The following is a 24,950-nucleotide window of genomic DNA, read 5'->3' as shown; positions in this document are numbered from 1 at the left end:
CTCTCTTTGTATCTCATATTAGATTTCTGCTCCCAACTTGTTGTTGGAAGCCTTTCTCATTTGATTTCTTTAATCTATTATTGTTCTACGAGGGCATGGAGAGAGAGTTCAAGTTTTATCAAGAACACTGGAGAAAAGTATAACTCATCCCTTAAAAGAAGTAACAACCACGTTTGTGTCATCAAATACTCAGTATTTCTGAATCATTTTCACTAGAGGCATTCTAAAGGATAGACAATACATTGACCTTTCCAACCAAGTTTACCTAGCCCAAGAATTCAAGTTGTAGAAATAAATTGTAGCGAATACTGTTCGACACCACCGCCAATTGTCCATCGACTGGCTCACAACGCCCATCATCTGCAGCTGTCTGAGTTGCTTGCCAAACTGGCAAATCACTATCAGCAGAACGATATATCAAATGGGGGTCAACTTGGGGGACACTAAGTCAACACAGTTGAGGCTGAACAGGTCTCAAAACCAGTTTGGTCAGCTGACAGTAAGGTTGTGGACTAGATATCCAGGCCCACCTTTTGTTTTTGTAGGCCTTGTGTCAGCTTCACATGTCCACCTGTTGTAATAAAAAGCATATTATAATAACGATTCCTTTTTATTTTCTTGAAACATTCCCGAAACTTTTCTTGAAAAATCATTTAAAAATTACTACATCTTTCTAAAATATTTAGTTTTTCCTTAAAAAATTAAATTATTTAGTTTAATGGAATTAATTTTTCCCTTTTATTCTGTTTAAATTGAATTTAATTCTAAAATATATCTTAAAATTCCCCAATTTTACTAAACTGTTTTAAATATTATATCAATTTTAGTTTTCCAAAATTACTATATTTTTCTACTATAGATAGGAGGGTAGATTCCAAAGTTAAGCGGATTGACTTCTGTATGTTTGGATAGATGAACAGCCAAATAATTAAAAATGATTGGGCAGGCAGACACACAAGAGGAACAAACACTACTTTTTCAGAAATTTCCTTGAAATGTAGGTAAATTGGCCCCTCTTTTTTGTTAGCAAGTTAACAGAAAAAAAGATAAACATCTTCTACAGAATTTTGCTAACAAATTACAACCTAGACTTATCCTTTAAATTTCAAAAATGGCGTTGCTGTCTACCCCCATCCCCCCAGAAGAAAAGAAAAGAGAGGCAGGGAAAACAGGAGTGTGTTTGAGAGGCAGGGAAGGAGGCAGGAAAAACAGATAGGTTAATTTCAAACAGAGACTAGAGAAATGAGAGATTCGAGATAAGAGAGAGAAGATAAGCAATGCAAGAGAGACAATAAAAGAGAGACAATTAAAGAGAGAGCTGACCAACAAGTGAGAACTACTCCACCGAAGGATCTGCACATTGTGAGGGCTGCAAAGTGTGGTCATCTCTAGACGAGAGAGAGAAGTAGAAGGATAGAACATACACTTAAGGAAAGAGAATGAGAGAGGTGGAGAGAGAGAGAGAGAGGTGGGTGAGCACTTCCCAAAAGGAAAATACCAATGACATGAGACAAAAACTGTCATCCAAAGAAACTAAGAGAAACAACAAAACTCCAAGGTGAACTAGCTTCATCATTTCCACAGTCAAACATGTCGTTTCTGTCTCCTCTAAGCAGAAGAGAAATGAGACAGAACTAGAAAAAGAAGAACCAGCCAGTGAAAAGAGAGAGAAGCATGAAGAAAAAGAGAGAAGGGAGAGAAAGATTGTAACATAAAGAGCAGCAGGGAGAGAGTGACTAGAGGGTAAGAGAGTGAAACAGACAGAAAATGAGATGAAACTTGAGAATGAGAGGGGAATAGAGCGAGAAAGAGAGATAGAGATAGAGAGCGAGATTTGGGTACCAGCCAAGGGAAATATTTCCCTCACACAGCAGGCTTCCGGAGCTCTGCTGGGCCATGAGCAAAGTGGCAGCGGGGGCCGAAAGTGCAGGTCCCCTTGACAAAATTCTCACATATCTTCGTCTTGAAGTTGCCGCCCTGGGGATAAGCAGCACCCCCTCCGAGCTTCCCGCCCATCGCCAAGGCCGGCCTGCCGCCACCGCTCAAATTCACAATCAGCTCTCTCACCATGGCGCTCGCCTGCTTGATCTGCTCGAAGCTTCCCTCCATCTCAATATTCCTCAGGCCCGGATCCGACTCGTGCTCCCTGATCGACAGCTTCGCCCCCGTCAATCGGCAGATCTGCTTCGTGTTGACGCCACCCTTGCCGATGATTGCGCCCGAGAGCGACGCGTCCACGCTGATCTTGGCCGTGGCTTCAGCCCCGAAGCTTGCGGCAGCAGGCGGAGGCGGTTCGAATCTGCCGCCAGCAGCACCGCCACGAGTGGGAAGGATAGGCATGCCAAGCTCCCTCTCGCCGTGCGCGAAGTGGCATTTGTCGCCGAAGCGGCACCCTTCTGGACTGGAGAAGTTGTTGCAGAGCCGGGTTTTCACGGCGGGTGGCGGAGGCTGGGGCGGCATTGCCGGCGCCATTGGGTGGCCGAGAGGCGAGTGATTGGGCAGATGGGTCATCTGTGCAACGGCAGATATGCCGCCGGGGACGTAGTGGAGGAAGTGGCACCCTTCCCCAAAAGGACAGCCAGATGTGCTGCAGCAAGATCAGAAAAAGGATGATTAAATGGAACACACTGGAAACAAATGTCAAAACTATTAGGGAGAAAATAAAAAACTTGGGCAAATAACGGGATTATGGACTTCCAATGAGAGGCTGAGAATAGTCTCCAGTTAATTCACTTCATACTTCTCAACATTTTTAATAATGAACAAGATCACGGTAGAAGAAAATGAGAATTAGGAGATTCTAATTATATGTGGCTGTCAACTTGTTATGCCAAATACAGAAAATTTTGATGGAAATCTTCATAGAAAAGGATCCCGTGGGAGTAAGACAAAATAAGAATATACGCCTGGGAATTTAAAAAATATAGAACTTTTACAAAGCTACGAAAAGTAGAACTGCTTAACAAATTTGTTCTAACAGAGATATTAAAAGAAAGACTGAAATAATGCAAATAAGTTCAAACCCATAGTTTCTGTCTTTTGAGTTTCATATTTGCTTCATCAGGCTTAATACCCATAGATTCCGATCGTCAATCCTCCACATTCAATTTAATCTGGTTTACTTTCGTTAGTGCAAAAGTACCTGTATCACAACTCTGCTGTTGAATTGATTAGATCCGAAAATGGTTAAACACATTAAAAATAGATGACGAACTTTTACGCTATTTAAAAAAGAAATTGCTTTGAGACTATTTATCATCTTCAATAAGTTAAGATTATAACCTGAAAAACTTGGTGCATGGCTTCGATTTGCTTCCTAAACCAGGTTGAAATGACTCCGATTCTGTTACATGATTATATTTTCCTTCGTTAATTTCGAAATTTATTAATCTTGATACTTGCAGGAAATTTTCACTCTTCTCTGGTCATTTGAAAATTTTACGGATACAAATAATATTGTTCGAAACAATAAACCAAACTCAAATTTCAAGCAATATCATAAATTTCCAGAGTTGACGATGGCATTTAAAAAGGGAAACCAGAAATTTGTAAACGTTTCCTCTGACGGAACCCGTGCAACCTCTCAGACACATGGAAACGAAAGCTGCTAGCTTAATAATGGAAATCAAACCATTCAAAACTAGGGGAAAAGTTCAATCATCCGCACTAAAGTTCATCAAAAACATAAATATCACCCAATATTATTATTATCAACAGACATCTGATAAATCAGGACAGCTTGTTCAGAAAAAAATAACGAGACACTCTCACTGGAAGGAAAGAAACAACCAAACTAATCACCAAATTAATTTACTAACAGAAGAAATACGCGTTCATATGAGAGAAAAATAGCACTCTACTAGGGAAAATCTAGCTTAGTAATGGACTTGCTAACCCTTCCATGAGACGAAAGTGAACAAGAAGACAACAATCTCATGTTGAAATCAAATTCCACGGCCATACACAGAGCACACAAGTAAACCAACAAACGTAATATCTTCTATAAAAAGATCAGTATCAGAGAAATCAGAAAAATCACAGCGAAACGCACCTCTAGGTCTCTTCAATCCGCCAACCGGGGAGCTGCCGTTTACAGCCGCCTCCGGTCCTCTAACCCTCTTCCCAATAATGCCACGCAAATCCATGGCTCAAAACTTGCCCTAGCCGCCAAAAATCAGGAAAAAAAACCGCGTTGAAAGGCGATAACCGCCAACTACAAATTACCCAGAAAAGAGTTCAAGAAGAGATCCAATGGGTCAATGTTGAAACTGGAACGGACGAGAGCAAAACCCTAGGGTTTTCTCCGAAGAAGCTGAAAATTGCAATTTTTCCGCCATGGCGGAGGTACTTGTAGTGGACGTGAGGGGAAGAGCTTAAATCGGGCTAACTTCGCGTTTTGGCGCCCGCACGTGCCAGCAGGGCGGTTCCGCACGTGCCAAGATGGATGACGGATGATGATTACCATTCTGAACTGCCATCTGTTACGTCATCCGTTCGTCTGTCCGCATTTCGTCATCGTCACCATTCTGTCATCAGTGCAGTTCAGTCAATTGCCAGTAGTGAACTACACGTCTGGGACGTGACGGCCCGGCTCGTGACGGGATGGATGAGGTGGGATGACGGACAGGGACATGACGAGAAGTTCATCACGTCTCCAGTCCCGTCACACATCCTAGGATTTTAAAAAAATCTGTCATGTTTGTGTCATGCGTCACCAACTCCATCATCCCGTCTTCGTCCCGTCACCGAGTGGCGCCACCGTCACACGTGACTGGAATATATGATCTCAAATTAAATAATACAATATAATGCATTTTTCAATATTTTTTAAATTTTTTAAATTTCTGCTTTCCTCGTGCTTTAAAATTTTTAAATTTTTTTTAATTTCCGCCTTCGTCGTGCATAACTCTAGGGTTCTCAGAAAAAGATGAAAATTGCAATTTTTCCGCGGAGGTACTTGTAGTGGACGTGAGGGGGAGAGCTTAAATCGGGCTAACTTCGCACTTTCGCGCCCACACATGCCAGCAGGGCGATTCGGCACGTGCAAAGATGGATGACAGATGACTAATACCACTCTGGATTGCCATCTGTTAAGTCATCCGTTCGTCCGTCCACATTTCGTCATTGTCACCGTTCTATCATCAGTCTAGTTCAGTCAATTGTTTGAAGTGGACGACACATCTGGGACATGATGGGACAGATGATGTGCAGTTCGTCACGTCTCCCGTCCCATTACACGTCCTAGGATTTTAGAAAAAATCTGTCACATTTGTGTCACAAGTCACGAAGTCCATCGTCCTATATTTGTCCTGTCATCGGGCGGTATCAATGTCACACGTGACAAAAATATGATCTAAAATTAAATAATATAATATAATGTATTTTTGAATATTTTAATATTTTTCAAATTTTTTAAATTTCCGCTTTCTTCATGCTTTAAAATTTTGGTCACCAGTGTCATCCGTGACGTCCTTCCCATCACGTCACACGTCTGAGACTCTCCGTCACCGTCACATCACCTGTCGCAGGTATTCTGTCACCTCCACAGTCACCGTCACGGGACAAAAAAAGTCATCCGTCACCGTCACGTCATCCGTCACGGATCCGTCAACATGACGAATGACGCAATGGATGATGTTTGCCGTTCCCTGATTGCCTGTGATGATCGATGTCATCCTTTGGTAAAGTCACTTTAGTCGATATAGAGGTGCGAGTGAAGGCCGAGCTGTAGATCACGTGACATGCACCGAAGCTGACTGGGTCAAAGCATATCGGCTCGCCTGGTGGTACTGTTATTCATTATCCATCCACATTTCATCATCATCATCATTTTTTCATCAGTCATGTTCAGTCATTTACCCGTGATGAGGAGTGGATCGGATGATTGGGATGACTCCCTCTCTCAAGCGCTTGTGTTTTCTTTCCATTGGATTTTATAGGGAACAGCACATCTGGGACGGATGAAGATCCGTGACGGACGATGACGTGACGAAAGTTTTGCCACGTCACCGTCCCATCACACATCAGAGGATTTTGGAAAACTCTGTCATGTTCGCATCACCGTCATGGTTTGCGGCGTCCCCGTCACGTCCCCGTCACTGGACGGCGTCACCATCGCGTGTGACGGGAAAAGCAACCATGCGAAAGAGAGAGAATTTGAGGGGCATATCTCCAATTATCTTTGGACGGCATCCTTTTGCGTGCGCGAATGAATGCAGCGACTTTTCTGAAAAATGCCAAGAAATTGAGTTAGCGACACCACGTGGCGAAATCTCAGCCGTCGAAAATCTTAAATATAACGATTTTAAACTTTTTTGGTCATTTTGAAAAATCCGTTATGGCTGTCATCAGTGACGGCCATCACGTCACATCACTCGTCCAAGGCCCCCCGTCACCGTCGCGTCACCATCACACCCAGTTCGTCATCCGTCACCGTCACCGTCACGGGCCCCTAATTTCGTCACCGTCACCGTCACGTTGCCATCACCGTGACATTTGGCGTGATGGATGACGACTGTCGTTCCCTTCTTCTGTGGCGGCCATTGCAGCAGATATCCACCGGATCACCTGACCACCTCTCTCTCTTTCACTCTCACTCTCTAAATATAACTAGTCACCCTATCCCCCTCTTGATCTCTCTCTCCCCCTCTCTATTGATTCTCTGTCACTCACACTTTCCCTCTCCCAATTCTCTTTCTTTTCGTCATCCGTCATTTTCAGCCTTCGGTCTTCATCATCTTGGACAAATGACTTGTTAAAAATGACGGAAAGAGCTTCATCCAGACATCATCCACTGGTTTGACCAATGACAAGTGACACATTTGGACTAAACAGATGGTAAACCTTCATCTAATCCTACCAGTCAGCCCAATGCCCCAATAGACTCTCATGTATACATTTCTTGCCCTGGGAAGAAGGTCATTCACTAATGGCAGCGTATCCTACATGTTTTAGGGATAATTCTTTGTGGCAATTAATGGAAAAATCAAGATGAGAAGTTTGTGACCAACTGAAGGATTCTTTTCGGGTTAAGTGCTGGTCCATCTTTTAGCAATCTGATTCCTCACACCAAGTAAAAATCCAAGTTCTTAGTCAAATCTACCACCAATAACCTCTGGACTTTGTAATTCATAGTTTTCTCTCGCAACAACTTGAATATTTATTTGAATAAGTTATCAATGAAAAGTTGTGATAGAAACTTTGACATAGGATCTATCATTCATACCAAAAAACTCCGAGAGAGGGAAACTTCTCAGCCATTCTAATTTATAGAGGCACATGATATATATATATATATATATATATATATATATATATATATATATATATATATATAGTACTAAAAAAAGTGAGCTAATATAACATCAAACACAAATTTTTTTCCATTTTTTACAGTCATACCCAAAAGTCTATCTAATAAAATATACATTTATCATTTTTTTGACTGTTGAACCCCATAACCCTTGAACTTTGTATCAAATCAGGGCTTATCTGCCCTTGCAAAGCAACTATTTCCACTTCCATTGTTCTTGTTCCCTCTCCTCTGATGCTCACCTTCGAAGCTCTCTCCAGGGAGATCTAAAGCTCCTGCACCGGTCTCATGGAGGCTCGTTCAACATTCAGATCTCTCTCTCACCCTGGTTGTTGTCCTATTTAATTTCATAAAGTATTCCGATGTATTCCAGTATATATACCTCTTACAAATTTTAAATTACTGATTTAACGGGTGAAATTTAAAAAGAAAAAAAAGAGAAATGGGATGGTGAATTATTGGGCTCACTGGCTTAACAAGATGGGTAAGCTAACTGTAACATGCCCTTTTGTTTGGATCAGCTTAGTAGGGATGACCTTCTTTTAGGTTAAAGATTTATATACAAATATATGGTACATCTATTGAAAATAATACACAACATAAATTATTAGCCCAATGAGCTTAATGTAAAACAAAGTGGAAAAAACTAAAAAATTGAGCTTGTGGGCTTACTCGGCCGATGAGGGACGAGACACCCGAGCATGGACCTGCCCTTTAAGACCAATCGTCCAAATCAATACAAACTTAATCAATCTGAACTGATTCCTGATCTGCCTTCTTGGTTGGGTCAGGTTAATCAACCCACCCGACCATCAAACCCTACATGGACATATAATCAATTATCTTATGTTGCTTATTTGTGGAACTCATAAGGAATGGAAAAAAGAAAAGCATGAGACTTGAGTCCCTGACCCATAAGAAGATGACAGATTTTGAAAGATGAACTGGTCTAAACTTCTATACACTGGGTTCTATCTTCTCTTAGATTCTCCTGCTTTCTCTTTCTAGAATCCTGCCCAGCCGGAGGGGTGGCTCTCGAGAGGCTTCGACGGACGAAGGCCAGCAGCTGCAAGATTCTGAGCGGCAGAATGGCTGAAAGATATTGAATTAGATTCTTGAGGGCTCGACGTCTGGGCAGCAACAAAATTTTCCTGGCCAAAGTCCCAGGAGTCAAAAATTGGGGGTGAATTAGGGTTTCTTGAGCTTGAATGACGACCGCTGATTGTTCTAACAGAACGGGGATGTGACGGTCTTGATGTGGATTGTGGGGGCTTTGGCTGTTCGGCGAAGGGTTGCCATTGGTTTGAGCTTGAGCTTGAGCTTGGGGAAGGGGAGGACTTGAGAATGCTGTCAGAGAGCTCCTTGATTGATCCTTCAATCTTCTCCCTTTGCTGTGACAGCAAGAAATCAAGTTATCACTCATGAGACCACTCACTTAAATACAAGTTCAATTCAAGGAAGAAACTTGAATGGTTTCACAAAACTCATGGTTACTGTCAAGAACATTAAATCATTAAAATTTGGAAAATCTAAAGGCTTCTTAGAAAAAACAAAGAGAGGATCTTCTCTTAGATGATGAATATCTGCTAAACATAGAAAAGACTAATAGAGAGCAAAAGAGATAACATTCCACAAAATAAGGATGAACAGAGAAGATGAGAGTGATTACCGGAGAAGGTGACAGAAAGCTTCCTGGAGACATCTGCTCTTTTCTGGCCTCAGGGATCGGCTTTGCCGAATTTGTCTTTGAAGCGAGAGATTGCTTCAATTCCTGAATCTCCTGCCTCTGAGATCTGCAAATGGCTGATAATTTCTCGCACCTTGCCGTGATCTCGGCCTTCTCCAAGTTAGCCTGTTTAACCTGATCTTTCAGCCTCTCTACTTCAGCAACCAGATCTTCCCTAGGCACAGCTGTACTACTGGCGCTATCTCTAACCTTGACCTTTTCATGATCCAAATCCGCAACAAAGCCGTCGAAAGCTGAAAATTCTGTTTTGGTTCTTAACTGTGACCCTGATATCTTCCCATACTCCCCATCCTTGTCGAATCTGATCTCAAAGTCTTCGCCCGAACTCTCATTAGTTTTTCTTGAACTCTTTAATTGAGAGGACAGGGGAGGACTGTCCATACTTCTGTGTTTTGAATTATCATCAAACTGTAATTCAACTGCATGCTGGCTGGACCAGAAAGCACCCATTGGAGCTCTGTCTTCCCCTGCCTTCAGAGGAACTTGAAAAATATTAGGGTTTTCTTTCTGGGACGGCGGTGGGGGAGGCGATCTTCGGGGCACTGGGGATTCTTTCTTTGGCATTCCTGAAAAGACTTGCTCAGAGATGGGGCGAGTGAGAGTTTAGAGACTTAATGAAAAATATATATATATATTTTAAATGGGAGAGTGGTTGATTTGGATTGGAAAGAGCAATTGATGGAGCGTCCAGTTTTGAGTGGTGTTTGAAGGTAAATACAAAGTCCTCATCTTCAGTCCTACGCTATTATTATGAGATGAATGAAGAGACAAAATATGAGATGATGATGAATTATGGATTATTTTGATATGTTATGACGATGATAATGATGACTCATCATCATCATCTTCATTGTAAACTGTCATCGTCATCCTGGATGTCGAAACACTAGTTTGGATATTTACAAATCCTCACCATCTTTCTGCCCGTTCGCAGTTCGCGAGTTATTTTCAAGTGTTGCGACGTTATCAGGCATCTGCTTCTGCAAATCCACAGGAAGCTGCAGGTTGACACGGAACCAAACCTGATCGAAAGTAGGCTTTAATTAATAGCTCAAGAATGGATTTCCACGGACTTAAAAATGGATATTTATTCAAGGAAGCTGCTTGATTTTTTTTTAGAACGTTCTTGCCTGTGTGATGTCTGGTCTGGATTGAGGGGAAGATTGGAGCATGTCTTTGATCAAATCTGTTATCGTTGCACTGTACTTTGGGAGATCTGGAATGCGATAATTTCCATTCAAAATTTGCAGCTTTGATTCACCATCAAATGCGGATTTCAGGTAACATATTCTGTACAAAAGGCATCCAAGAGCCTGGTACAGAACGAGTAGTCAAACGCAGGGCATTTGCAAGGATTCAATCAGCTAAAATATATCAACTTTAGACATTCAAATGCACTAAACAATAGTTTGTGAATGTGAATGGGGAGAAACAAATACTACTCTGCCGATAAATTTGTGGGTTCTATCAAAGTTTTCTCTTCTATGTAGAAATGCTCAATAGATAATAAAAAATATTTATAGAAAAGGAATCAGCAAGATAAATCACATTAATTATTCTCGTCGATGATGACATTATGAATTTTAGGTTGTTTGACAATGAAAATGACTTTGACAAATGCATCTTTTACAGTTGACATTGAGGATGATGGGGTGGCACTGAAAGCTGATGCTGTCCATCAATATTAGGTGTCAACTTGGTAAATTCCTACTTAAAAATTGTTAAACCAGACAACATCATCATCAACGTCAACTGTCCTAGTTGATGGTGAAGTTGACCAACTAGTATTAGATGGTTGACCGTGACACATATTGACATGATCAACATCATCAGCAACCCGTCATCCAATATCAAGATCTCATTTCAATGTTATCGGGACATGCGAACCCCATAAATTAAGTAAGTTACAAAGGGGACCAATCTTCAAATATCTTCATGATTATTCAGTAAAAACCTTTATCCCATCGATCAGACAGTATAAGAAGTGTCCAACACTTACCCAAATGTCAACTTTTTCGCTGATGATTTCCTTTCTATACAAATCCCACATCTGCAAGTAAGAAGCACACATATATTGCCCCTTTATAAGTCAAAAAACTAAAATTTGAAAACATATAGAGAATTCACTAAACTCAAACCTCGGGCGCTCTGTATGCTGGAGTTGTGTGCTTTCGGATCACATCTTCTTCAACACCCATCTCCTCAGGGCGACTGAAGCACTTGTGGTTTGTTGATGTGCTACCGAAGTCGCATAATTTCCAAGCACCATCAGCACCCAGTAGAACATTTTCAGCTTTCAAATCTCTGAAAAGAGCATGAATTATAACAGCTTCCCAGAAAGAAGTGAATTTAAAATAAGCACACATAAATGCTTACAGGTGATCCTGAGATGTTATTTGGCACGGTTCAACAATAAAACCCTCCCATTTTCATGTCTTCGCGAAACTTTTAATTTACCAAGGTGCTTTTTTTGAAAATGTAGTTAACCAAAGTGATACCTAATAGACACTCAGGTTTTCCTTTTGGTAGATGAGGGGAAAGTCTGAGGGAAATAGGGTAGATGAGGTATTTAAGAAAAAAACTAAATACCTCTCACAGTTTTAGCAATTAAAACTAAACCTTAATTTTTTAAATGAAAGAAAAAAGACAACAGAGACACCCAAGATAAAAGACAGTTACCTATGCGCAATTGGAGGAGTTCGGCAATGCGTTGAAAAGACAGCATTGCAAATATCTCTAAATATCATGAGAACCTGTTTCTCTTCAAAGTACCCAGCGCCTCTGTTCTCCAAAACATTAACCAGAGACTTCTCACAAAACTCCATCAGAAGAAGCACTTCTTTTGTCCGGCCCATCTCAAAAATGGCACTAGCATGAAGAGTTATTATATTTGGGTGGCCTTTCAGAATCTTCATCACTGATACCTCCTTCTTTGCCAAATCCAGAGATTCCTCGTCATTACAAATCATATGTTTTAAAGCATAATTTTTGGTCGTTTGAACTGCATCTGTTGCAAGATAAACACATGAAAATCCGCCCTCTGCCAAGACATTTCGCACTTGCACTTTGATGCTTCCAATGTCTACTATCCGCCCTTCCAAGCCCGTTTGTTCTTTTGGCATGAACTGCTTGAATCTCCACATGCCTGAGACCTGTCTGTGATCCGAAATTTAATGTTTTTTTTTCAATCTTCAAACGTGACCCTCTCTCTACCTTGCAGCAATTTTCAGATTTTCCGAATCTGGGAATACTCTAAAAAAGGTGAAATTGAATCGGATGCGAAGAGGAACTTTCAATTTCTTCAAAATAAAACAATGTTAACTAACAGCTGATTATGATCCAAGGTGATCCAAAAATGTATTAAACCGGACATCCGCACTAGAGCCGAAAAAATTCGTTCAAAATCACGATTAAAGAATTAAATTTTAATGCGGCCCAGCATATAGTTTACACAAACCAATGGATCTCCGTCTAATTCTTATTGAAAAAAAAAAATTAAACAGAGATCCGGCCGTCGCAGTTACCATCGAGGAAGAAATTTACGGGTGAAGATGACGAGAGAGAAAACCTAGCGTAACCGAATAATCCAAAAAACATCCGAAAGAGCACGAAAAAATCGGCCGGATCTGGGTGAAAAACGGACCGATCAGAGAAGTCTAGCGCACGAATTCAGCAGCCGAAACAGGCCAGAGAAGATCACAACTTCTCCAAGAGTGATCTCGATCTCGATTGAAGCAACTCGGCCGAGATTGGGAGAGATGGGAAGACAGCAGGTGGCTTGCTTTTGTGTGCTGAGTTCGAAGAACAAGCCGCCGACGTGGCGAACCGGGCCGGTTCAGCCTTGAACCGGTTTGACCGGTTCAAGCCCCCACCTCCCCCAGCTTGGGTTCCATCCTACTAAACCATGGGTCTGACCAGTGTCCGTGGTTCCCGTATCGCACAACCGATATCTGATATCTGGATGAAATCGAGACGATTTTCATTAATCGGGTATCTGCTCTATATAGAATATCGGGACGAGTATCTTAGGGTTTTGGATGTCATAAATGTCACTAAGGTTGGACATTTAGGACCAAGGATTGGTTCGACCGGACCGAACTAGGACCGTAGGTCCTTTATTTTTTAGGGTGGACCAGTTGGTCAAACAGGTTTACGTCTAAGGGAAAAACCGGACTAATACCCGGTTATAAATTATTAAATAGTTATTTATTTTTTTTAAAAAATTCAAAAATATCAAATCCAACTTGACGGATAGGTTTCTATTGAGATCAACGTAGACATCATGTGTTTAACCATACGTGACGCCCACTTGATGTAGGGATATTTAACATTACTATGAACATCAATTTTCTACTTTGACTTTGACTGGTCAACCAGATTGGACTTGGAACAGTATGGACTGGGCAGGGATTGAATAAGAACAGACCAGAACCGGACCAAAGTTTAGGTAAGGTTCAGGTCTTTGCTAAAAATCCAAACTAAAATGAGACTGTCAAACCTTAGAGGTCGCTATTAGACACATAATCTGATGTCCTCACGGAAAATATGTATCAGGATTCCAGTTTACTTTAAAATGATGCATTGTTTTGTATGGAAGAAGCGGAAAAAGAGAAAACAGTAGTTATGCTTTCAAATGAGGTCATTGGGGAAAAAAATTGCACTCCACGAATATATAGTCCGAAGGAGTTGACTTTGTCCACCCAGATTTGGAGCTCGCCAAGTTGGATATCTTTTGGACTGGGCTGGGCTAAAAAACCCATTTTAAATTCTACATTCTCCTACTATTTGAACATGTTCAACTTGATTAAATAATGTTTAATTAATTTATGATAGTTAAGTATTATTCAAACAGAGAATAAATATATGCACAATAATTTATTTGTCTCATTGTGAGGCAAAAAGTTATTTAAATAAATTTTCAATTTATAATATCTGACATGAAAATATTGATATCCAATATTGTCATCCAACCCCTGAGATGAATATCAGGACAAAAAAATTATTGGATATTGATACTATATCAACAATATTTGATATAGACATCTAGTATTTGGATATCAATAAAGGCCAATATCAGAATTCCCATTTTCAGTACATTCTCTGTCTTGATATTGTCATCCAATATAAGGCTCCGTACAAGCGAACACCATATCTGACTGGTCATACCTGCCCAAGGGGGGTGTTGTGACACATGCCACTAACACCCCTCATGGGCATCAATATTGGAATGTCGAAGGTGGTGATGCACATGTACAATAGATTCTCATTTATGAGCTTCGGTTCCATCCCATGCAAGGTCTGATAGAATTATATCTGCCATGCAAGAGAAGACATTCCACAGCTTGATCAGCATTAACTGATACTCTCAAAATTATAGATGTTAATTATGTGTTATTGATCTTTGAGTTTAACCATTAATATTTATAAACCTTTACTCACTAGAATATGACTAGTTACAGATGAGGAAGAGTTATCCTCACAATGAATGCTATTCATGAATTTAATATTCTTTAAGTGATAATTTAGGTGCTTAGAAGTGATACTTAATGGTAAGATCCAAAGAGAAAGGGAAGATGGTGAGGTGAGAAGGTGAGAGGTAATATTTTTAGTGACTATGACATATTAATACAAAATATGGAAAATAGAGGATAATGATTTTGAAAGAGAATGGGATAGGAAGAACACGGTGAAAGAATGGTGATGGGATGAGAAAAATGATGTATCTAGTATATATGTGTTGATGAGGAATGAAATAATGTAAGGTAATGAAAAAAATCACGTCCTTATTTTCCTTCAGGATCAAAACAATTCGAGCTCCTATTCTCTGTCACTTATCTTCAATTTTGATCGTCATTAGCCACCTTGTAAGTGTAACACCTCATCTGCTTGATGACTTTGGGTAGGTTAACTATTAAACTCTAATCCGGTGTGTTGGGAAATCATTAGAGAACTCTTCTTAAATATTATATTACATCTTTCCAAGGTCTTCATGACATTGTCTTTTTGAATTCCATCTTGACCACTAAATCATCTTGACCACTGAATTTACAATACCATTCAGGGATTCTTACAGATCGATTCATTGAACTCCATCCCTAAGAGCACCCACCATACATATTTAGTATTTCTACACTAATGTTTATACCGCTCATGTAAATTAGATTAAATATGAATATTTTGAGCACATGTTTAAAGAATACTCATCATGATTCACTAAATCATTATTTGTATTCAAGGATATCATTATAAACGTTACACAATAATATTAATTTATAAATTCTTATTTCAATGAACCTAAACATGACATAAAAGTGTGATTGCCTTGACGGCCATGATATCACTATTAATATGATAACACATCGAACCTCCACAATCACCGTACTTGAAAAATGCCAGCCATAAACAAGATGTCCCAAAAACTGTAAGTAATTCATTTTGTGTTATTGCTTGAGATGGTTTGGAATACAGACTGAGAACAAACAATAATCCAGTTTAATTATCATCTGGCTTGTTCTCTTATCACATTCTTGCCCCTAGGACTGAGCAGAACAGAAAATGGAATGGATGATAGGATGATTAAAATAATCCACTAATCAAATAAAACTGGGGGATGGATGATGGATGACAGCTAATGTTTATGAATGGACAAAGTGTGACATAATTCACGTTCAGTCATACATTCAGATGAATCATTTTTTCATGATAGTCATGTGTCCACATTTTCTAATCATCACCATTCAGTCATTAGTTTCCACTAGTCATTCAAAGAACAAAAAAATTATAGAGTCTGGATGATGGAAATGACTTGAAATTTACAGAAATATAAATAATTCTTATTTACCCCATTATCCTGCCCATGGTCCTCTGTTTACTCTTTGTTTCCCCTCACCATTGATGATCACCATCAACACCTCTAGCAATATACGCACTGCCAGCCTACTAGTACAATACCACCATTGCCTTAACGTATCTACCTTTTGTCCACTCGTCACTCCCTCCCGCTCTCAGGTTCTCTTGGTCTCTTTCCCTCTCAAATTCTACCCCTCTCTACATAGGCATCCATCACTCATTGCTGTTGTTGCCACCTCTCCCTCGTCACTAGCCACCTAAGGTATCCACCACCTCTCTTGTTCGGTCTCCACCTCAAAACATCTAATGAATATCTCCTTTGTGATCTAACTGAAAAAAAAGCACTTTCGATTATTTCCTATTATTTTGCCATCCTTCAATAATCTGGCATCTTACATCATCCATCTATCATTTGATGTCATCAGCCATACATCATCTTGAACAGATGACTGATGACTAATGACAGAAAAGAATACATATAGTGATTTGACCACATGTGTGATGGATGACAAATCAGGAGGAAACATATGACTTGGTCTCGTAGCAAGCCTTGATTTTCTTCCCACTTTGCCATTTCATTTGTCATTCATATTTTTGCAGCTCAAAGAGGTAAAAACTTCCACGCTGGGAGGTTAACATCCCAAAACTGTTATGCTCATTGTTAGCATTCCTCAGATGATGAAATACTATGTGTTGTCATTTGTCTTTGCGATAATAGTGATGCCAAAATCTGCATCATCCTTTGTTTTCAAAAGAAAGGCAGTGGAAAAAATTGCACTGCCATTTGTCATCAAAAGGACAATGATGATGAAATATGTTCCATGGTTCATCTTTGGGAAGATGGAGATGAAAGAATCACCATTGTCATTTGTCTCAAAGAGGATGGTAAAATCTACATCATTTTTGTCCATAGCAGAATGATGATGACCAAATGAGCATTGTCCTTCGTATGAAGGCGACGATGATGATGATGATGATGACAGTTCTTGCCATCGTTCACAAACACATTCATCCAAGCAATCCTCACATTAAGCAACTTATTGCAAGCTCGATTAATGTTAAATAACATAAATGGCTACATTGAAAAATCTTGGCTCCAAAATAATAATGTCAACATAGTGGTAAGATCAACATAGTGGCAACTCATGCATGGTTCTTTTCTGCGAGCTTGCACCTTGTAAAATGACCAACCGACATGAACGCACGACATGTACAGTCGTTTTCATGTGGCATGAACATGAAATGTCAATCGGTCTGCGTGCATGTTGGTTGCCATGCACAAATCTGGCGTGCACAAGCAATACGACCCGAAAGACTTTAGAAAAATTATGTGATTTCATGGTCTTGGTTCTTCCTCTTCCCTTTCTATTCTCTCTTACTTCACAATCATGTGTGAAGGCTGTTTCTCCAATCTCCCGTCTCCAAATTTATTTTCCGTCCCACACATACATTCCTCACCTACTATTCAGTCATGTCATCTATCACTGTCACAGCCTCCTAAATCTGTCTCCAGTCCAATCTTGTCACCTGTCACACCTTCATAACCATGACAAAAGACCTGATTGATGACATTTGCTTAAACCTTGTCTCTGGATTCTCTATTCACTCTGTCTCTTTCCTATCTTTCTATCTTTTTCTCTCTCTCTCTCTCACTTTCTCTCCCTCCTATCTCTCTCCCTCTCTCTCTTTCTCTCTCTAAAATCTTTTTATTCTCTCCGTCCCATCTTTCTCTCGCTCCAATCTTTTTTTTCTCTCCCTCCTATCTTTCTCTCTCTTTCTCTCTCTCCAATCTTTTTTTTGTCTCCCTCCTTTCTCTCTCCTCTGTCCAATCTTTTTTCCTCTCCTTCCTATCTTTCTCTCTCTCCAATCTTTTTTTTCTCTCCCTCCTATATTTCTCTCTTTCTCTCTCTCTCTAATCTTTCTCTCCCGCCTCTCTTTCTCTCTCATCAATTATTCTTTTCTTTCTCCCTCTCTCTCCAATCTTTTCTCTCTCTTCAGTCTTTTTTCTCTCCCTCCTATCTTTCTCTCTCTTCCTCTCTCTCCAATATGTTTTTCCTCTGCCTCCTATCTTTCTCTCTCTTTCTCCAATCTATTTTTTCTCTCCCTCTTATTTTTCTCTCTCTTTCTCTCTCTCCAATATGTTTTTCCTCTCCGTCTTATCTTTCTCTCTCACTCTCCAAGCTTTCTCTATCACACTCTCTCTCACTTTCTCTCTCTTCCGAATTACTCAAAGATGGTCACATCGCACCGTGCAGTGTGCATGGTGGTGACTGCAGGACTTGTGCATGGCACGACCCATGCACGACCACCCTTCCTCGTGCGCGTGCATACACCATTTCATCGCACGACTACCCTCTTCGCACGGCGTAAAATCCTCCATTCCACCGACATCATGGCGTCATTATGTCGTTTGATCTTCTAATCATGTTCTTGAATCAGATAAAGTCCAACCCGGATTCAGAAAATCATACATTTTTTTATTGGTAGAGTTTGTATTTCTTGACCACTCGGGTTTTCTTTTCTCTTCCCCCAACTGGGTTTCAATCGCAGTCAAGAGGCCGACGTGGGTTCTTGGGAATTTCAACTTTTTTTTTGTGAATTTTCCCGGAAGAGCCTTCGGTTTTGGTGAGAATTTTTCGTTCTTGGGAGGAAGATTTTGAAGGATTTCTGCGTGATGATTCCTTCAGGAAGCGGCTGCAGCACGAACTATGCAAGAAAAGACTTGGAGTTGGATGAACTCTTTGGCGAGATTGATATTCCGCTTGAAAACGTGGGTTTTTCTCGCGGATTAGGAGAAGAAAATGCCGAGAGCTTTGATTTTAAGACAGCGGGTTTGCTTAATTTCCTTCTTACGGATGATAGAAGCTTGATTCTTCCTCCAATGAGTTATAATTTGGATTCCGACGCCATTATCTTTCCATATGGAAAGATTTCTTCGGAGATTCCGTCGGTGGATGATAAGATTGACATGATCAAGTCAAATGAGGTGATAGTTTTCTTCTCTTAACGTTGAAATTTCTTCTCTTTTCTGTTGGGAATTGTTCTGAAATATGTTTCCTTGAAGGTAGTTTGTTCTCCTCAAGAACACAGACGCAGTTCACCTCCGCTGTTATCAGAGCTCTCTGGTTCCACAGAATCAACAAGTCAGTGGACAGATTTCTTTGACGATTTATCTGTGGAGTCTGACAGTAAGTCTCTGATCTTCATACAATAATCACATTCTTGGATTGTTTCATAAAAGATCGATTATATTGTTGTTATGTTTTTTCATGCGAAACGAAATTACCTGTAATTTTTTTGTAAAACTGATTGATTTATTGAAATCATTTGATGGTATCATGGGAAACATTATCTTCAAGAAAGATTCATCCCTCCTCTCTGCAATATACCTCTTTCTCTCTTCAATGATTTCTTTTCCTCCATAGAAACCAAGATCAAGGTTTTTATCAGCCTTTTTTTTTACCAAACCCTCCAGATTAGCCAGATTTATTTGTCAAACTTTTATGTTTCCAGAATCCCAAGTCCCCAGCACAGTTTTTTGTAACTACAATAATTGATTGATCACAGGGGGAACTACAAAGAAGAGCATGAACATGATGAATGTAGGTGAATCTACGTTCAGGAAATTGAATAGTGGTTTGCAGGTACGTCATTTATTGTACGAGAAACTTATAAGTTCTTCTGTCCTGAGTTGAAAAAATTCCAAATAATATCTCTTTCCTTTGGAAATTTGGGCAGAAGCACCGGGTCTCAAAGAACCCTTTGGAATCTGCGAGAGGTAAGTGTATTTTGATAAACTGATTTTATATTCTGGAACTTGGGATAATTGAAATATTTATCTGTTTCTTTCATTTTCAGGAAAGAAGTCTTCAGGAAATATGTGAGTCCTCTTAACTTCCTGAGCTCTTACCAGGAGTATAAAATTGAAACCCTTTGCTTAATGAATAAAAATTAATTTCTTATAGAGATATGGGAGTTCTAGAAACTCTACGCCAACAGATTGAGCTCCAAAGTCAACTTCAGCGGCAAATCCAGGTATTGATCATTCATCTTTCTTGTTAAGGTGTGTAATATATATACTGCTGATAAAATTAATTTACCCAAAAATTGTAACAACCCCTGATTCAAATTACTGAAAGATGATTAATTTTGCTTTGAATTTTTTGACTATCTTGATCAGGATCAATGGAAGCTCCAGAGTGAGCTTGAGAAAAACAGCATGCGACTCAGGAAAATGCTAGAGCAGCAGAAAGAGGCGACAAGGTGCTTAAGACCTGTTCAGTCCTCTGCCACCCTTGCAAAGCACGGGGAGAGGTTTCTCATCTGAAATTTCATACTTCTCACTTTCTCATCTATATTCCTTTTTAGATCTGTTTAGTTTGCTTATTACAATTTAAGTGTTTTTCAACTCGAGTGTTTCTATTTTAGAATATTCAGAGGTAGTAAAATTCTAAAGGTTAAAGTTATTCATTCAAATTATTATACATTATTCACTTTTATGTTCCTTGAATCTTCATAATTGACTTGAAGTTGAACTGAAATCCATCTGGACTAAGATCTTACCATTGAATTTGTATTTCCTATTCCTTAGGCGGTGGAAAGGCAAAAGTCACATTAAGGGTGCATGATAGTTGATATAAAAATGACCACTATAGTACGGGTACACACCTCATGATAAAAAATGAATTTGAATATGAAATATTTGCTGTGAAGGGGAAAATGAAACAAAAGAAATAATGAAGAGGTGGTTAATGCAATTCCATGATAGACAAATGGAACTAGGAAGGGCAGCAGAGGCATGCTAAAAAATAACACCAGAGATTTTCATCAAGTTTGGATTGTTTAAACATGGCATACATATTATTTTGCATTACTATTTAATGAATGTAAACTTTTTGCGATAAAAATATACTTTCATATAGCGATATATTATTTTGCGATAAAAACATATAATGTATTTTACATCCTTTAAATGGAGGAGTGAAGTTACTTGTTCTTTTGGTGAGTAAAGATGGAATTTCATCTACAAGTAGTTCACTGTTCAATGTATTGAAAGTTACTGAAGAAGTAATGATGTCTACTGCACGTCTAAATGTTCAACCACTCATCAGCGTGTATCTGCCTCCATCTCCGTCACACCAGCGGCGATAAAGTCATCATTACTCTCTTTCTTTTGCTCCACTCCACTCACGTCCATCTCTCTCTAACGTCACCCATTGCTCCAAAAGAGCCAGCATGCATTTTAAATTATAATTAATTTGTATTTTTACTATAATTTAATATTAAAATTCTCAAAATTATTATATAACATCTGAATATATTAGGTTAACTAGGATTAATATTTTCTGCCCTTCTTATAATTATTTTGAATTAATTTCCCCTATTTTTGTTTCCTTAAATGAAATTAAAATTCTTAAAATAAATATAAAATTCCAAAAAATATAAATTAATGGTAACATTCGCTTAGTCAATACTTGTTCCATGTGGCTTCGATCCTTACTCTCTCTATGCTTATAAGGAAAATATTAAATATTTTTATATAAGCCATAAGCCTTAAATGATATCTTTAACCCTATTTTCCAGTTCATCACTCATGCATCATATTTCTATTATTATTTATCTTATGTTAATTGAATTATTCCAAGTAGTTTGCGGCATTGGGAGAATACTCCAGACTAGGCTAAGGGAGCTGACCAAGTGGCTTATGAAGTCAAACACTAAGTTTGTGGTAAACTCTCTCAACGACAAAGGGAGCCAAGTGAAGTGACTTATCTAGATAGAAGATGCAGAGGGGGGAGTTTTGATCATCTAACAATGTTAAGGGAGCCAAGGACAAAAGAGAATCACCAACTCTTTTTTCTTCTTTGCATATACATGTAAAACCCACTTCAAGTATTTGCTTGGGGGCTGTTGAACTCAGGTTAGACTTTTCATTGAACAATGGGCAAGGATATAACCAGGGACATTAGTCTAAGACTATCCCTAACCTGTATAAAAATCACGGCGTCAAACCTACTTAATCCTACTAATTAAAGATATGTATACGATAATATAGATAAGAAAGACTGCAATGAATTTTTAAAATGCCCAATTCACAACCCCCCTCCCCCCTCTTTAGGCTTAATGTAGCCAGATAAAACAACATTTAGTGGTGCAGGTTTGAATAAGTTTTAAGGATAATAGTAACGTGTCCTAGAATTTGAGCCATGAGCAACTTCTAATTCATAGCGTGTATCAAATAGTAGCAAAAACCTTATGTTTTTAATAAAAATTAAGATTCATTAGAAGACATAATCAAATGGATAGATTCACTCAAGTAATCATCACGAAATAAATTATCCTGATTTTTGGATAGTTTATTCAAAAATTTTTAAAGTATTTTGATGTTAAAGGCAAGATCAATAAGAAACGTCCAGAAGCATGTGATAACATGATGAATTCATGTGGATTTAGATACATTTTAGATGCTTTTGGTATTATTAATTCATAATTTATCATTTTATTATTTGGATTAACTAGATATTTATGCATAAGCTATAAATTCTAATTTTTGCACATTATGGTTATTTTTTGACTAAACTCCTTGACTTCTTTGAAAAGCAGTTTCAGTACTGTTTATAGTTTTACATGCGCAGGCATTTACAGGAATCAGAAGATACAATTCTTCAAGAGTTGGAAAATTCTTGAGAGTTTAGTGATTCTCAAAGGGGGCTTGAAAGGAGAAAAGGGTGTTGTGGGCCTTCAAAAGAGAAATATGGATGAGATGGCCATGACCTGGTCTGCCCATTGGGCTCTCAAAAGCCTTCTAAAGGAAGAAGTTGAAGATCACAAGGGAAAGCTCTCAACCCATGGAGAAAAAGAAGAAAAAGGGCAAGAAAAGATACTAGAAAATACCCAAATGGACATTTTAGTAAGTCATCCTATGCATACATACTCCTTTTCTCCCTCATTTACCTTCATCGTGGACGTACTCTAGCAAGTAGCTGGCCAGCAGGGCAAGGCATATTTCAGAATCCTGGTTGTTCAACCTCCTTAATGTAAGTTTATTGAAGTTTTCTCTTATACCCATTTCTTGTTTGCATTGAAAAACGCCTGATCCAGGCAAAATATAAGCATCCAGACTTGAGCGGAAGCATTGAGGGCTTAGTAAACTAGTAATAACATGCATATTTAGTACATTAATATGATCATATTTACATGTCTAATTGCATTAAATCACTCATATTTGCATGTTATCAAACTTAAAATGATTAAATCTACTTTTAGAATGATTTTGTGAATTTTCTGCATTTTTGGAGATTTTTCTGCATTTGGAATATAATTTTTGAGACATAAAATAAAATTTCTGGAATTTTTTGACATTCAATTTGGAAGATATGATTTTTCTAAGTCAAAATATATCTTTATTTGTATTTTTTGTGTTTTGTCTTTATTTCATATGAATTTTAGAAGATTATAGCCTTTATGTCAGCCACCACATATCGCCATTTGATTCGTCGAACGTTGACGAATCATAGCTATCACTGATGATTGGCAACAACAAATCATTTTCCCAGGCAATCACGGCTTCGCGATTCACGAAGCGATGATTGCAATTATGAGTAACACATGATTTTTGGAATTTTCTGACGCAGTGGCGACATGGACTTATCAACAGAAAGGGACCTTTTTTGCAATAAATGCGCGTGGACCGAAGCAGAGAACGACAAACTTTATTTTTTTCCTCTTTTTTTTTTGAACTAGTGGCGGCGACGTGGCCTTGTGAAATGACGCCATGTGTACACGTGTGTTGCGCAGGTATACATGGCGTGCATGTGTCTGCCGTTGAGTGGATGAAAAGGAAAAGAAAGCAGACATGGTGCACACTGATGCACCGCCATGTCAGCCTCAAGAAAGAATAAAAGATACTTTTGTTTTTTTGTCGTTTTGTCTTTATCAAAGACATGTACGTGTGGCGCGGAAGACGAGAAGTCTGAGCACAGAAGACCAAGATTCTGAGTGTGGAAGATGAGAAATCTAAGTGCAGAAGATGAGGAGATGCAGAAACTTGAAACAGCGTGACTGTTTAACCGAAAACGGAAAATGAGGAAGCGGATGACATGAAGAGAAAAAAATCAAGGGCTAGGATTGCTCCAACTTCAAACATCCATATCTTTTGATCTATAACTCCGATTGAGCTGAAAGTTTCAACACTTCTTTATCTTCCCCTCCTCTTTCCATCCATTCCCTCTGATCTATAAATAGAGGCATGGATCAGTGTGAAATTCATCTAGAACTTGCTTCCTACTTATGGGGGTTGATTGAAAGATAGTGACTTTTGAGATCCATCAAGTGTGTTCTTGGTGTCTTGGGTGTGTGGGAAGAAGCATCAAAGAAGAGAGAGAGCTTACCAACACTCGCAAGTCGCCATGATCCTGGCGTAACATAAGCATATTAGGTAAGTGCCCTCGTCTTACGTTGTTTCTCTCTCAACATCATCGTTATCATGATTACAGTTTGTTATCATATTTTTGTTTATCATTTCACTTACTTACATCCTCATTATCTCGTCTCTATCTTTAACATCATATCGTTCGCGCACTCGATCACTATCGTATTCGTCATGCCTTCTACCTTATTCTCGTAAAACTTCGCATAATTCTACTTATATTTCATCGATATCACTATCTCGCCTATTCTATTATCATAGTTACTCTTTTTGTACCAATAATCACTATAGTGAGGGAACTAATTCCTTAATCATCATTCCTTGTGGAGACAATCCGTACTCATCAATAACTAAATATTCTTAAGTACGGTTAAATATACTTTTATTGAATAATCCCAATTACCAATGACAAATTAAAACCCCTAAATTTGAGATTATCAACTTGCATTGAGGTTTTAGGAACCTAGATTTACATATTCCTCATCACTATCCCTCCATTTACCCTTAAAATCCATCACTTTCTCACTCTAAGCACTCATTTACCCTTTTATCTCTCTAAAATTTGTTCCTTCTCTCTCTAGACCTTTACCTATATCCCTAGTTCATCCCCTAAA

The 24,950-nt window shown here is 38.9% G+C and overlaps 3 protein-coding genes across 10 annotated transcripts; 1 reads left to right on the top strand and 2 right to left on the bottom strand.

The window, feature by feature from the left end:
- Window positions 1–1,541: 1,541 nt before the first annotated feature.
- Window positions 1,542–4,330, bottom strand: LOC144708614 (zinc finger CCCH domain-containing protein 14-like). Its single transcript, XM_078582019.1, has 3 exons — window positions 4,052–4,330; window positions 3,283–3,343; window positions 1,542–2,587 (listed from the first exon to the last, which is right to left on the bottom strand). Exons 1-3 carry the CDS (start codon window positions 4,143–4,145, stop codon window positions 1,864–1,866), a joined length of 879 nt encoding a protein of 292 aa, XP_078438145.1. The 5' UTR covers window positions 4,146–4,330; the 3' UTR covers window positions 1,542–1,863.
- Window positions 4,331–7,849: 3,519 nt separating this feature from the next.
- LOC144708413 (Protein kinase superfamily protein) lies at window positions 7,850–12,840 on the bottom strand. 6 transcript variants are annotated; one of them, XR_013582782.1, is made up of 8 exons: window positions 11,739–12,825; window positions 11,198–11,363; window positions 11,059–11,109; window positions 10,190–10,372; window positions 9,973–10,081; window positions 8,982–9,634; window positions 8,225–8,703; window positions 7,850–8,131 (listed from the first exon to the last, which is right to left on the bottom strand). XR_013582782.1 is itself a non-coding variant. In XM_078581722.1 (8 exons), exons 2-8 carry the CDS (start codon window positions 12,200–12,202, stop codon window positions 8,317–8,319), a joined length of 2,013 nt encoding a protein of 670 aa, XP_078437848.1. In that variant the 5' UTR covers window positions 12,203–12,211; window positions 12,703–12,840; the 3' UTR covers window positions 8,145–8,316. The 6 variants fall into 6 exon arrangements, 5 of the variants coding, with proteins under 5 accessions (XP_078437848.1, XP_078437847.1, XP_078437846.1 ...); XM_078581722.1 differs by lacking the exon at window positions 7,850–8,131 and having other exon boundaries at window positions 8,145–8,703; window positions 11,739–12,211; window positions 12,703–12,840; XM_078581721.1 differs by lacking the exon at window positions 7,850–8,131 and having other exon boundaries at window positions 8,145–8,703; window positions 11,739–12,215; window positions 12,703–12,833.
- Window positions 12,841–18,046: 5,206 nt separating this feature from the next.
- On the top strand, window positions 18,047–21,871 carry LOC144708606 (uncharacterized). 3 transcript variants are annotated; one of them, XM_078582010.1, is made up of 9 exons: window positions 18,047–18,274; window positions 18,596–18,894; window positions 18,973–19,096; window positions 19,476–19,552; window positions 19,647–19,686; window positions 19,767–19,788; window positions 19,874–19,943; window positions 20,089–20,171; window positions 21,557–21,871. In XM_078582010.1, the coding sequence occupies exons 1-9, from the start codon at window positions 18,142–18,144 to the stop codon at window positions 21,585–21,587; spliced, it is 879 nt and encodes a 292-aa protein (XP_078438136.1). In that variant the 5' UTR covers window positions 18,047–18,141; the 3' UTR covers window positions 21,588–21,871. The 3 variants fall into 3 exon arrangements, with proteins under 3 accessions (XP_078438136.1, XP_078438135.1, XP_078438134.1); XM_078582009.1 differs by lacking the exon at window positions 21,557–21,871 and having other exon boundaries at window positions 19,650–19,686; window positions 20,089–20,316; XM_078582008.1 differs by lacking the exon at window positions 21,557–21,871 and having other exon boundaries at window positions 18,049–18,274; window positions 20,089–20,316.
- The last annotated feature ends 3,079 nt before the right edge of the window (window positions 21,872–24,950 follow it).

This window comes from Wolffia australiana, chromosome 10, assembly GCF_029677425.1.
Source record: "Wolffia australiana isolate 7733 chromosome 10, ASM2967742v1".
NCBI classification, from domain to species: Eukaryota; Viridiplantae; Streptophyta; class Magnoliopsida; order Alismatales; family Araceae; genus Wolffia; species Wolffia australiana.
The sequence above is the reverse complement of the archived record's forward strand: the minus strand, read 5'-3'. Positions and strand labels throughout refer to the sequence as shown.

Bases quoted from the DNA above. Each gene is read 5' to 3' on its own strand.
- LOC144708614 (XM_078582019.1), bottom strand. From the start codon at position 4,145: ATGGATTTGCGTGGCATTATTGGGAAGAGGGTTAGAGGACCGGAGGCG. The intron at 3,344-4,051 runs GTGCGTTTCGCT...ATCATGTAACAG, and splicing joins CGGATTGAAGAGACCTAGAG to AATCGGAGTCATTTCAACCT. The intron at 2,588-3,282 runs GTTATAATCTTA...ATCTTGCTGCAG, and splicing joins CCATGCACCAAGTTTTTCAG to CACATCTGGCTGTCCTTTTG.
- LOC144708606 (XM_078582008.1), top strand. From the start codon at position 18,142: ATGGTCACATCGCACCGTGCAGTGTGCATGGTGGTGACTGCAGGACTT. The intron at 19,553-19,646 runs GTACGTCATTTA...AAATTTGGGCAG, and splicing joins AATTGAATAGTGGTTTGCAG to AAGCACCGGGTCTCAAAGAA. The intron at 19,789-19,873 runs GTGAGTCCTCTT...AATTTCTTATAG, and splicing joins AAGAAGTCTTCAGGAAATAT to AGATATGGGAGTTCTAGAAA.
- LOC144708413 (XM_078581722.1), bottom strand. From the start codon at position 12,202: ATGTGGAGATTCAAGCAGTTCATGCCAAAAGAACAAACGGGCTTGGAA. The intron at 11,364-11,738 runs GTAACTGTCTTT...TGCTCTTTTCAG, and splicing joins ACTCCTCCAATTGCGCATAG to AGATTTGAAAGCTGAAAATG. The intron at 10,082-10,189 runs GCAAGAACGTTC...ACTTTCGATCAG, and splicing joins CCAGACCAGACATCACACAG to GTTTGGTTCCGTGTCAACCT.